This window comes from Triturus cristatus, chromosome 7 (assembly GCF_964204655.1).
Source record: "Triturus cristatus chromosome 7, aTriCri1.1, whole genome shotgun sequence".
Classification (NCBI taxonomy): domain Eukaryota; kingdom Metazoa; phylum Chordata; class Amphibia; order Caudata; family Salamandridae; genus Triturus; species Triturus cristatus.
In genome coordinates this window covers 1,160,923,861-1,160,937,573 of record NC_140590.1, presented here as the reverse complement: position 1 = coordinate 1,160,937,573, position 13,713 = coordinate 1,160,923,861, and the positions used below count along the sequence as shown (strand labels likewise).

At 42.7% G+C, this 13,713-nt stretch overlaps 1 protein-coding gene across 1 annotated transcript in view; it reads left to right on the top strand.

The window, feature by feature from the left end:
• Positions 1 to 13,713, top strand: part of LOC146811321 (uncharacterized) — a 71,538-nt gene that overhangs the window by 51,637 nt on the left and 6,188 nt on the right. Inside the window, exons 5-7 of the mRNA XM_085615058.1 lie at positions 2,925 to 3,037; positions 7,121 to 7,234; positions 12,666 to 13,006. Coding sequence (XP_085471184.1) covers positions 2,925 to 3,037; positions 7,121 to 7,234; positions 12,666 to 12,702 — 264 coding nt within the window. The 3' untranslated portion in view covers positions 12,703 to 13,006. The remainder of the gene's footprint in view (positions 1 to 2,924; positions 3,038 to 7,120; positions 7,235 to 12,665; positions 13,007 to 13,713) is intronic.

The window sequence follows — 13,713 nt, the reverse complement described above, 5'->3', positions numbered from 1 at the left end:
CTTCATAGGCTCTTCGGAAAATGCACAGGCTCCTAGTTTCTAAGAGAATTCAGATTAAGGCCCTGTGTTTCTGTCATAAAGCACTTTTGGTGTGGTGCCCTGTTCCTACAGATATTACTGCCCGATACATCTCTTCACTGAAGAGTCGAAAGAAGTAATATGACCGAAAACTGCATAACGATTAGAAATACAAGGCGATCAGAAAATGGCTTTAATGTCAAATAAATACAGCAGAGGGTAGTTTATGTTATACAGCTGGGGTATGCATTGCACTGTTCCTGCTCACAATTGCCCCATCTGTGTATGGCTGTCTTTGTTGGGGATGTGCCTTACTCCTGCTCTGATCTTCTCCATTTTCACAGAAAAAGCTTTGACTATGATTATACTGCTAAATAATTCTGCTTTTTTCTTTCAAGGATAGTTCATCTTTCATGCACAATTTAGCACATCTTCCTTGATTCAAAAAATGAATCCATGTTAATCCATCTGCAGTCAAATGCTCTTCAGTTGAAATGCAGAGAATGCTTGGTGGGTTCTATCCTGCACTTTTTCAGATTCGTCCTAGAGTTGTAATAGATGACACAATAGTCTCGGTGCATGGTTCTTCAGGTCTGCTGTAGGAATGTCCTTGTAGCCACCACAAATGCATAGGTGTTTGCACCTTGGTTGATTTTCATCATGTTTGATTTTGTCTAGTAGCGTGTGATATTGCTGTTGAAGTTTGATGACTGACTTCCAAATCATCTCGTTGATATACTTGCTAGTCCAAGTTTATTTCAACATGTTCTATTCCGGTTTCAGTATCAACACAAGTTCCTAAAGCAACGAAACATGTTGGCCAACCATACCAATTGGTCAATATGTGTGATCTGGTTTTTAATCATGTACCAGGGACTGGAATTTTAAAAGGGTTTAACAGTCCCCAGTATGCATTTTTACTGCGTGGTCGAGCGACATGCGAGCGTGGGTTGATATCCCTCTTGTCTCCTTTGAGGGCCTGGCACAATAATCAGCATGGGGTCATATGTTATCCTATTTTGCATCTTCCCCCCCCCCATGTGTGAAAGACTTTTTGTATGGGGTTTGATCTCTCCTTTTTGGAAATAAATAGATAGATAGAGATACGTACATGATGAAAGCATAGCGATTGAGATAAGCAATTCGATCAGGCTGACAGTGGTGCTTAAATGAGGCACCTCCTGTTCCATGCAATAGAGCAGCACCCTACTGGAGTTTCCAAATTTTAAGAATTATACACCCCATAGGAACTAGATTTTGGTAACTGGTTCTTTTCTCCTTTCGTAAAATCTTTGGAGGATGTTAATATGTGATGTGCATTTGGGATACAGGAAGAAGGGTTTTGTGCTGATACTGAGTTTTGACTGAAGGGTTCACTCCTCCTTTTTCCCTCTAAGCTCCTTTTTTGAAAGCACTGTTCTGGCTTCAGCCTTTTGAAATGAGTTTTCTAGATAAGCCAATGGCTTCACAAAATCCTATTGCAGATCTGGGAGTTACTTATAGAATTCAGGGATCAAATAGTCACATTGGCAGAGGGGACTGCAAGATTGATGGAGTCATTTCTTTGTCCCCTCGGGTTTGAGATGACTAGCTTGGCTTCTTTGCACTCCCTCCCTCAAGGTCGGCTGTTTGTAGCATGTCTCTTATTGATACCACCTTCTGTCCCTTATTTTTGTTGGAAGCCATTATCGTGTTAGGCAACTAATGAGTAGAGCGGAGGATGGCAGGGTTATCACAATGGAGTCTCATAAACCAGCCAACATAGTTGGGAATAGTTTGCAGCTGCCTGTTTTGAGGGAGTTGGATCCCAGGGCTCCCGAGTCCCTGCTCATTACAGCGGGCTGTGTTCGCTATTGGCCTTGGACCTTTACGCTGGGCTTTTTTTATTGGCTTACTGTTATGTTTATTGTATGTATCATATTGTATAGGTATGTTAAGCTATGGTATTGTGTAGTGTTTACCTTTGTATGTTCGCTATGTCCTCGCTCAGACCAGTTGCTTGCTACTCAGCTTCCAGAGTCTTTTTACTGGAACTGGGAGAGTAGTTGCTGGAATGAAGAGTCCAGCCAGGACATTTCCTCGCTAGCTGTAATTGGTGGTCTAACTTGCAATAAAATTATCTTGGTTCACGAAGACCCCGACTCTACACTTATAGTCAGTGGAAACTGCTTGGACCCCCAAGATTGATGTGGTACACTGTGCTCTCTGATCACTGCTCCCTCTTTTCTTTCACATCAGACGCCGTTTGTCAAATCTCCCAGTAGCCGCCATCTTCAATCACTGAAATGCTTGTCACACAGGCCACTCGGGTAAGGCACAACTTCGCAATGCTTTTTCTTCATGAGTTCTCGAGACTTTTTGTTAATTTTTTCTAGGGGTGATGAATTATACTGGTCGCTGATTCAAATGTCATGGAGGATTTTTCAACACAGTGGGTCGTCTCCTGGAGCTTAGCAGAGGCACATCATATTGAGCCATCGCCTTGACCATGACCCCATTTTTTGTTTTGCGGTTTCAAGGAAAATAGCTGTTCATTTGAGGTTTATTGGCCAAGGGGGAAGACGTTGCTTTAATATCCATAAATCATGCACAAATTGTTCATTGGTTTAAATGTTAGCTAGAATTCGGATTTTAGAAATTAAGATGTATTTTGACGCTACTTGAAAGTTTAGAATTTTCTTTGTGTTGCTGGGATTTGAACTGGTGTTTTCCAGGAAATGCACTTTTGAAACAGAATGTTTGGATCAAAGTATATTTTAAACATTTCTTTTTTTGTATGTTTAATTTATAAGGAACCTGAAGACAACTCCTCTGCCATTCTGTTTCATTGAAAGGGATATTCTAGACATCAGGGAATTTTCCTAATTTCGTTTTTTAATTGGAATGTGTCCATTTTTTTATTCCAGGTGGTGTTTACACAGAAAATCTACAAGGCTGAAGACCTTGTTCTGGCTTTCTGCCATTGTTTTAAATTAAAAGAAAAGGCCTGCTCGCCCTTTGAACGGAATCAGACAACATGGTAATTTAATTTAAAACAAAACTTACTTCCCATAAAACAATTTGTGGGGGTACAGTGTCTCACAAAAAATACATTTGACAGATCTTGTTGCTTTACACACCCTCAGCTGGTGGTTTCTCAGATGCTTAATTACAGGTTTTTAGATTCAAGGACGCATTTCTTCCCAGGTACAAAACATCTGGGCTGTTCAGTCAGTCAGTCAGAAAACACTTTATTCGATTAATTAAAATCATAAAAAGTACAAATTTCATGCAATAAATAATACAATCGGAAACATGATTAATAGCAACATTGTTTACAACATAACCACAGAGTTAAGAATACCATACCTAGAAATAATCAATAAAAGGTCAGTCAGGATTACACAAGCTGGGAAAATTTTTTGGTTTACAACACACGGCTGCCCCCAAGAAATTTACCACGCTAGATACAGTGCGGATACTGCTCAACTGCTGAAGAAATAACAAAGCAGGTCTAACTTGTAAAAAGCCGGCTTCCTTCAAAATTGGGAGCAAATATTTTTTCCGGCTAGAAGAATAAAACTCACAAAACATGATAAAGTGCAATGTATCTTGGTGTGAGAAATTATCACATTGGCACGGCCTACTGCGTTCAGGTTTGCCCCAGGACGAATAAAAACCTAGTGAGTAATGAATCAGGTTAAATCTAAATCTCAGCAATAGAAATCTATGGTGTGGATTGGAGACAATGCTTAGGTAGGGTTCCAGTGAGGGAGATAAGAGAAGCATATAATGCACTCTAACACATGGTTTTGTTTTGCTCCCTCTCTTCACGATCCAATTTTGCTCTATCTATAAAAGACTGCCTAATCCAGGCTACATCTGCCTTAACAATATGTAATGGGGATGAAAAAAGCTCAGGACGCCCAAGACGGGAGAACGCCACTCTGACGTACTCCAGCCAGAATATTCTTTTGACATTGTACATAGCTAGAATATCGTTAAGAATCATATGATTGAGAGTGATTTCCTGATTTAACCAGGTTTTCACCCAACACAGTAATGGGGCCATCTTCAGTTTGTCCGTAACATAGCCCAAGCCCACCTCCGAGTGAATATAAAAAGTGGGAGTAGATTGGGGAACTGAGAGCAGGTGTCTCAGAAATCTAATTTTCAACCACTTGAATCAGGTCCTGAGCTGCATAGCCCCACAGTGCAGCGCCATATGTGGCAATGGCCAAGCATTTCGAGTTATAGACTTTCAGCAGGGCCTCCATCGGCCTTGCCCCCAGTCTTTTGGCAAAGCTCAACAGCGCTGAGGTGGACCTGGCTACCGAGTTGCTTTTAAGCTTAATTTGCGGGCCCCAAGTGCCTCTCTCGTCAAAGAGAACCCCCAGATAACAGAAAACCTTTACTCTCGAAATCTCTTCCCCATTACAGAAAAAAGACCTAGATTTAAGCTTTTTGCCCTGATTCCCCACTACCATAAAATGAGATTTCTTTATATTCACCTTAAGATCTAAGGCAGCCAGTTATTGTAAGAAACTAATAACAACCGCTGTCACTGAGAAACGTGGGCTAGGCAGAGTTCTTTCTGCATTGATGTCCCTGTTGGTTATTTTGTTCAGAATGCAAACTGTTCTTTATTTGGTTAGCCTTTTCATTTAGTTCTTTATGTTACTGCTCTCTCTCTCTTCCCCCTTCATTTATTTCCATGTATAATTGCTTACTTTGGGAAGAATTTGGAAGGTACATGTTGGAACCTACAGGGCAAAATTCTAGAAGAAGCTATTCTGCAACTTTCTGGAGTGCAGGAATGTACTGGGCAGAGCCCTTGTATACATACCACCAGGACTGTGCACCAATTTTGCCAGTGTCATCACAGACTTCGTTGTATACTCCATCATGAACATCAGCACGTTCATCCTCCTCGGAGACCTTAACTTTCACCTACAAGACTACAGCAACCTAAACTCTACGGTGCTTCTAGAAAACCCCGACAACTGTTGCATCACCCAGCATGTTACCGAACCAACCCACATTTATTAGACCTGGATTTCTCCTCTATCACCATCATCACAGTCAGCAAGCCAGCAACCAGGACCTGGACAGACCACACCCTCATCAGTCTCAGCATACCCATCCCACACCACAACAGAGCCACCACCTCTGGAACCGTCAGCAGCAGCTGGAAGTGAAGAAGAAAAGTGAGGTTCCGCCCTCTCCGCACACCACTCAAGCACACCAACAAGTTACTAAATGCCATCAAGAACCTCAACAGCTGGATCATTGCATGCATCGACACCCTAGCTTCTTTCAAGCGCAACTCAATGGCAGGAACCTGACTACAGGCCAGTTGGTACACAAAGGATCTTAAGCTGACGAAATGCCACTGCAAGCAACAAGAGCACATATGGAGAACAAATCAAGACACCACACATAAAGACATCTCAGGTTCAGCTACAGAATACCAAGTACACTGCTCTTGTAGATCGCATCAACATTGGCACTAATAGCAGTGAGGAAATCTTCACCATCATCAAAGATGTCACTGCGCCTCTTGCCGTCTCAAGCAGCATTACCCCATCACAAGACCTTTGCAACAAGCTCTCAGAATTCTTCTGTAAAAAAATCACCAACATCTTCAATAACTTCGACCCTCAACTGGACTCCGTCACATTCACAACTCAAGTTCCCATCATGTCCAAAGAATGACCCCTGACCTTGTGGCCCTTTGACACCGCCATTGAAATCGCTGCTACCATAAAGACTATCCACTCGGGGCCCCAGCTAACCCTTGCCTCCCCCGTGGTTTAACCAGAGAACTCCTTCCGATCCATGAAGCCTTACCTCAATGCCTCCATTGACTCAGCCCCATTCCCTGATACCTGGAAACATGCCACCATCATACCCATGCTCATCCCTGACCCAGCCACACTTTCCAACTACAGACCCATCTCCATTTTACCATACCCAGCAATGGTCTTAGAGACATTAATCAACCAATGCTTATTTGACCACCTCAGCAACCACCAGCTCCTTGATGCCACATATTCCGAATTCAGGCTCAACCACAGGACACAAACAATACTCATCGCTGCCTCAGATGACAGCCACAATATCCTTGAGAGATGAGAAATCTCAGCCCTTATTCTCAGGGACCTCTCTGCAGTATTTGACACTGTCTCACATCCCATCCTCATCAGGCTGCGCAACATTGGCCTCCAAGCACTTGCTCTCTGCTGGGTCTGCTCCTTCTTAACAGATAGAACAAAAGTGGTCAGCCTGGCACCTTACTCCTTGGAACCCTGCAAACTCATCTGCACCTCAGTGTTCATTGCTCAGCCCCATGGTATAGATCCATGTTCCCAGATTTCTTTGACCATCTGTAAAACAAACGGTGCTATCACAGAGGTTAGTATTTGATATATTTCATATGGTATTGTGTCGGTGCCTGAAGCTTTACCTAATGGGGTTGCGTTGATAGTTTTGACTAGCTCTTGCAAGTTAAAAGGACTAATTAATGTGGCCTCATCCTGCAAAGAAAGAGTAGGTAAATTCAGGGAATATAAAAATGTCTTAATATGTGCCTGGTGAATCGTGGAGGTGGTGTGTTCCGAAGTATTCAATTGTTTATAGCATTCCTGGGATTTTTCCAATATTCCCAGTGGCTCTACAATAATGCCCCCTTTGGCTTTGTAATTTCCATAACTCTCTGGGCTGTAGTTTGTGCTTGAATTTTCCAGACCAACAGGGTAGTTATGTTATTCCTGTGCTTTAGTTGGAAATGTCTGAACTTCTTAAGCTGGTGGCCATGGGTTTGTTTGATAGCATTTTAATTAGAGGCCATATTTTTCATATCTCCTGCCATGCTGCTGATTGCTGATTGTCTGAACCTGACACTAACTGAACAGGTATCTCCTCCATATTAGCAAATCCAACTGTGAGGTGATTCCTAGCAGCTTGACTTGTCTGTGTGCATGTTAACATTCCTGGGTAAATCCGAGGATAATTGCTTTGAAAGTGACCCACACTAACCTAGTAATTGTTGTCCTTGATTATCTTCAATATAGTCTGCAGCTTGAGGCTTCAACTCAATGATGTCTTTTTTCTCCTGTAATAGGTACTCGGGAAAGGTCCACATCCCAATTGTGAGTATTCCTGTAAGGACTTCTAGATCTAAAGATACGAGCTGTGGTCCAAAACCCAGATGGGACGAAAGAAACGTTGGACCCAGGTAGTAGCCCTTTGCTCATTAAAAAAGATTCAATCCTTGAATATTGTGGATGAACAGGAAAATTAAAAGAAAATGCCTGGGCGGAAGGGTTGGTGCATTTCCATGGATCAGGCAAGTCTAAATGGCCTGTCAATAATGAGGTGGTTTTTCTAGTTTTAGTCATACAAGTGCAGGCACTTAAGTTTGTGGTATTGAGGGTTAGACATGGTGAACAGTCAAAATCCCCTAAACTTATGTGGTCCCCTAATTTATTCAGAAGAACTGCATGTATTTCAGTAAAAATAGTGGGATCATTTTGATTAGATCCATATACGGAGCATAGATTTAAGATGATTCCAGTGCTTTTGAACGCAACTATTACCCACCCTCCCCCAGTCTGCCTTATTGTGAATAATGGGAAAATGGGTTTTAAAAAATAAAATGGCAGTGCCTTTGATAGATGCATTAACTGTGTTATGAGTAAATTTGGCCTCAACTCCCTTATGTAGAAGCTTATCTTTTGTAGGTAGTTGGCTTTCTTCGAGACAGGCAATGTCTGGGTTTAGCCTGCTCAATTCGTGGTTACTTGTTTTTGTTTCATCTTGGAGTTTAGCCCCATAACATTTAAGGTGACTATCCTAATGCATAGTAAACCCATATGTAACAATCTATATTTCCTTTATGTCCTGTTCTTGATACCAATTATTACAATACTGCCTGATTTGAAGCATTATTATCTCTCCACCCTCACCCAACATGCCCAACAGTGGTTGCTCCCCAGACGGGAGTCTCCCCTGATTTCACTCACCTCCTCACCCTCGTTCCCAAGAGGCCCATCTGGTCAATTAATTAGCCCTCCCATTCTTATTTCTATTGAATGCAAAGGTATGCACTCGGAAAACATGGAACCACCCCTCCATTGTCACTCATCTGTTTGTGTATCCCTTAAATCGTGCTAAGTTCAGCTAGTTACAAAAATGTAGTGATCAAATTAAGTTATATAGATATCCATTATGATGTTGGTCCTGCTGCAGTGATGTGGCAAAGAGAGATAAACTGTTGAACATCGCTTGGATCTGAAAAGTCTTAAAATGTCCCCTGTCCAATTGATTCTGAGTTTGGATCGCTTGATCAGTAAGGGAAGGAACCTAACCATAAGTTCAGGGATCACGGCCCGGAGGTCACACTGTCTCTTGGCTGTCTCCTATATTAAATCCAGAGACCATACGTCTCCTTTGTCGAGCAATGAAATGTATTAGCTCTTTGACAGTGAAGTCCTGAAAGTATGCAATGATTGCTTTAGGTTTGGTGCTGGTTTTGGGTGTGATTGTGAGAACTCATTGAGACCTGGCAATTGACAAACATGAGGTTCGCTAGGATCTTTTAATTTGTCACTCATGGTGTCCATCAATAGTTCTGCAACCCATTTGATCATGTCAGATTGTCTGATTTCAGATAATTCAGGGATCCCTATCATTTGTAAGTTGAAGCACCGAGGCTGGTTTGGACAATATTTTCACATGCTGATTGTGTTGACTGCTATTGATCTTTGCTTGCTCCTCAAGCCGGAGAATCTGAGAATTCATGTCTAGCTGCCTTTTGATAAAACTCATGAGTCACTCGTCAAGGGCATCCACTTTCTTCGTTAAGGCTTCAATTTTTGCCACCTGTTCCACTTGGATTTTTTTCATGCCCTTGATGTCCTTTAAAATACTTTTAAATATTTGTTTTGTAGAGTATAGATGCATGGGAAGAATGAAAGCTGCCAGATTCTGCAAAGTTTTCCCAATTCTCAGGCTAATCTACTTATGGGGACTGGGGAGAAGGACATGTGGCTTGGGTATAGGTGGTTGTTGATCTCAGCCTTCTTGTAGATAGTTAACCGTCCCCTAGTCAGCTGAGTAAATCTTTTGGAATATGGGATTTATACCCTGTTAATGCTATTATCACCTATCATATGAAGCATGTATTTGGCACACTCTGGCTTGTTTTGAGGGTTGTCCTCAATACTGCACTTGTCTATAGATGGGTGGGATAATACTATTATGGACCGCTGCTTATGGTTCACCTTGGTATCACCCAGTAATGATCATTTATGGTCGAACAGTTAAACTGTCCCTGAGCTGGCTATACTCCTTCTCCCCTTGAGGTCCCAATATGTCTCTATAGAGCCCCCCGCCCCCACTAAACAGCTGTCTTCATGTCTTAGATATGGACTATGATAGTGAGTGACTTGGTTGAGACATAGGCATAGGAGGCTCATGAATACCCGTACAACCTAGGTGGCTATTTATAAGTCTACCAAGGGGGTATTGATAAGTTCTGTATGACCTCTGACCCTCCCTTTGCTCAAATTAGCCTCACTAAAAATAAATTAGATCAATTAGGCCCTTTTACCAAAGGTCGATTCACTGTATCTTCCTTTGTTTTGGCCACCATTGTTGCAGCCCCTGGGCCCTCTTGCCTTTGCTACCCACAGCAACCTCGGGCTAGAGCAGGTTGAGATGGCATGAAATAGCTCTGGGCGCCAAATGAAGAAATTTACTGTAGGTGGCCATTATTATGCGGCCTCTTAGAGCTGTGGGGCACAGATACAGCAGAACAATAAAAAGAAAATTAGGCGGGGCAAGGGAAGCAGGCAGACATATCATCTAAAGTAAGTGGCCAATTATTTAGCATCAGAAAATACTGTTGCCAGTCTCAATCATGATGTAAACAATGGTAACGCTACTAGACAAACTCACCAAATATTCAGCACGTTCCCCAACACCTAAGGTTTGAGTTACTGGCACTTGAGCACTCTGAGAGGGACAAATTTGTGTGTAAGGTAACAATGTAACCTGCACGTGTGACAGCAGAAGTGCAACAATGTATCCAGGCACGTCAGTCCTGGTCTGCCGTCCTCCCCATGTCTGTGGCTGTCAGTAGCTTGGTTGCTGCAACGCATCGTCTCTGCGATGATGGCTGCTCCATTCCACAGAGCATATATGATCTGTGAGACCGAATGGTCCTGGTGCGGGTCTGGTGCTCATCTAACCGCTTCTTCCCCACCCCTGTCTCCCACCGCGTCATCTCCTGCCATGGAATCACTACCTGAGAGCTTGGGACACTAATTCTCGATATTGCTAGTCACACTTCAGGTTGCAGCACCAAAGGTTGCAGGAGCCCGAAAGGTAAGGAGCATAATCGTAGGTTAACTGATGGTTGTCGATGATAGGTGGGCGCTCAAAGGGAGCTACGCAGCATCCTGCCTCTGAGCGCTGAGCCCAGCCGCTATGTTTTCTTTTCCCCTGACTTATACTCTTAAAAAGGTTTCAAGGTGGCGCTACCTAGCTCTGTGATCTAAGGGTTGACTCTGCTACAGGGTCTACTTAACTCCTCATTGAAGGGGGTACAGAACGGAGCCAGGACTGGCTGATACACAAAGTGGTAGCACTTTATAGGTAGGAGTGGGAAAAAATTCCGGTACGTCAGAAAGTTCGCAGGGTTTTGCCCACTCCACGCTCCGCTTGGAGAGTGGAGTTACAGCAAAACTCTGCAAACCGCCACATGGCAGAGTTTTTTCTCATGCGCAGCTCACCAACATTAAGTTGGCAAAAGTGAGTGAGAATTTGCGTCCCTGGCGCAACTCCCAAGCGCTAGAATGCCTCCCTGCGAGATTTCTTAATGCAGTGGTCACAGCCGGTTGCAACTGCTCGCAGTGAAAAAGCTGCCGCTCAAGTAGAAAATCTACTCGAGCTGCAGAAAGAAGCAGCGCCCTATGGCGCACCACGTGGTGCCGTTCACGCTTATTTTATGGCATGGAACAGGCTACAGGTGCTAAAAATCAGCGCAACATGCCAAAATTCTGCCCCTCACGGAACTCCACAGAGTTTTTACATAACTACACCGAGTGAAGCTCAGTGAGTTCCACCCATCCCTAATTATAAGGAATCTACGGTTGTCATTGGATTTGAAATACAGAAGCATGCTCACCACCTCTTCAGCTGAAAGGCAATATCACCGGTAAGAAGGTTACCATATCTTGCAGATATGTTCTCTGTGCCTGGGATTTACAGTGGCCAGACTCAATACTAGCCTAGACACATAGGTGGAGATTTACAAAAAAGGCATGCAACGCAGCACAGCGCATCCCCTCACGAAGCTGCACCGCGTCGCGTGACAGGGAGGGAGCATGAGAGCGCTAGGGTGTGTGCATGAGTCTAGCATAGGTTTTGTACAGGAAGAGTACCCTGCCTGTACATAATACTATGCCTAGGAACGATGGAATGCTGTTCCCACTTTGTATGCATGCTGCACAGTGCAGCACACATGCAAAGTCGGAAAAGCACGGAGAAATGTAAGCATTTCTCTTGTTAGCGCCTCCTTTGAAGAGGCCTTAACTTTGGTGCAAACCCATGTCTACAAATCTTTGTAAATATGGTTTTGCGTCAAAAGGCATAGGTGGTTACATAGGAACGCCCATGTTCCACCCATATTACGCCCCCTCGGGCTAAGTAACGCAAAGCAGTGCTTCGCGCTGCTTTGCGCTTTTGCGCTGGAAAGTAAATAGCAAAAAAAAAATGTATCTCCCCTTATGTGTTTAAATCATCGATAGATCAGCCCACAAGCAAAGATCCCTCGGTAGGACTTATTTTGGGTCAATATTTTAAATCTCATAAAGTTGCTTACTACACAGAAAAGAATGACATTAAATCTACTATGATTATTGATTATGACTGGCAGCTTCACTTAAAACCTACATTTTATATTAGTCTATTGCTCGCCATTTGCTAATTAGTGACATTTTCGTGTAAAGCTAGCTTGCTGTGCTACTCAAGTAACAAAACAGGATTACTACCCAGCAACGCTGCCTTCAAGAGGGCCTCCTAATATTTTTGGATCACACTTATTGTGTTGTATTCCTGCAGTGGTAACAGATTTTACTGCACCATCTGAGTGGGTGGGGGCAGCAGAATTAGGAAACTAGATGGGTAAAGCCAGGTCCTATTCAGAGAAGAAACATAAACAAAGTTAAGGAGTTGTGAGTAAATTAGAGATCTAACTTTCTGACATTGTGTAGAGGAGAATCAATAAATGCAGCAACATCAGCAGGTGTGAGGCTGTCACAAAAATTGCACATGACCCAAAGTCAAGTGCGAAAGGAGAAACGCGGCCTGACTTTATGGAAGAAGAAAAGCAAAAAAGTGATAGAGAGACCGCTTGAATAATTTTAGCCAATGAAAGTTAACTGGGCTTGCTTTCCAGTTCATACATTCCAGCTCACAGAGCTACTCCAGAGACCAGCCATATGTAAACATTTCGTGGTAAAGTGCTGGTTGAGTGCCTTAACTTGCTCACTCACTTAGCCACACATGATTTTGCAAGTGCTGAGATGTCAAAAGATGACTTTTTTACATTAATGTCTGTAAATATTATTTTTCTATTCATTTTAATGTTTACTTTCTTATAGAATCAAAAACAGGAAATGGGAGATGTCACATGGCTGAAAATCGTGTGGCGAAAGAGATTGCATTAAGGACACGCAGAACCCTCTGGCTTCCATATATGGACAGTGCAAGTGTATGTCCAAGCCACAGAAAAAAGCTTTAACATCGTGAATTGCAAAACCCAAGAGACGGGCTGGAAAACTCAGAACTGTCAATGTATTTTGGAAACGTTGTTTTTCGATTTCGACGCTTGACAGAAAAAGCCATTTCCATGACCTCAGTGTTCATTGCTCAGCCCCATGGTATAGATCCATGTTCCCAGATTTCTTTGACCATCTGTAAAAAACGTGGTGCTATCACAGAGGTTAGTATTTGATATATTTCATATGGTATTGTGTCGGTGCCTGAAGCTTTACCTAATGGGGTTGCGTTGATAGTTTTGACTAGCTCTTGCAAGTTAAAAGGACTAATTAATGTGGCCTCATCCTGCAAAGAAAGAGTAGGTAAATTCAGGGAATATAAAAATGTCTTAATATGTGCCTGGTGAATCGTGGAGGTGGTGTGTTCCGAAGTATTCAATTGTTTATAGCATTCCTGGGATTTTTCCAATATTCCCAGTGGCTCTACAATAATGCCCCCTTTGGCTTTGTAATTTCCATAACTCTCTGGGCTGTAGTTTGTGCTTGAATTTTCCAGACCAACAGGGTAGTTATGTTAGTCCTGTGATTTAATTGGAAATGTCTGAACTTCTTAAGCTGGTGGCCATGGGTTTGTTTGATAGCATTTTAATTAGAGGCCATATTTTTCATATCTCCTGCCATGCTGCTGATTGCTGATTGTCTGAACCTGACACTAACTGAACAGGTATCTCCTCCATATTAGCAAATCCAACTGTGAGGTGATTCCTAGCAGCTTGACTTGTCTGTGTGCATGTTAACATTCCTGGGTAAATCCGAGGATAATTGCTTTCAAAGTGACCCACACTAACCTAGTAATTGTTGTCCTTGATTATCTTCAATATAGTCTGCAGCTTGAGGCTTCAACTCAATGATGTCTTTTTTCTCCTGTAAT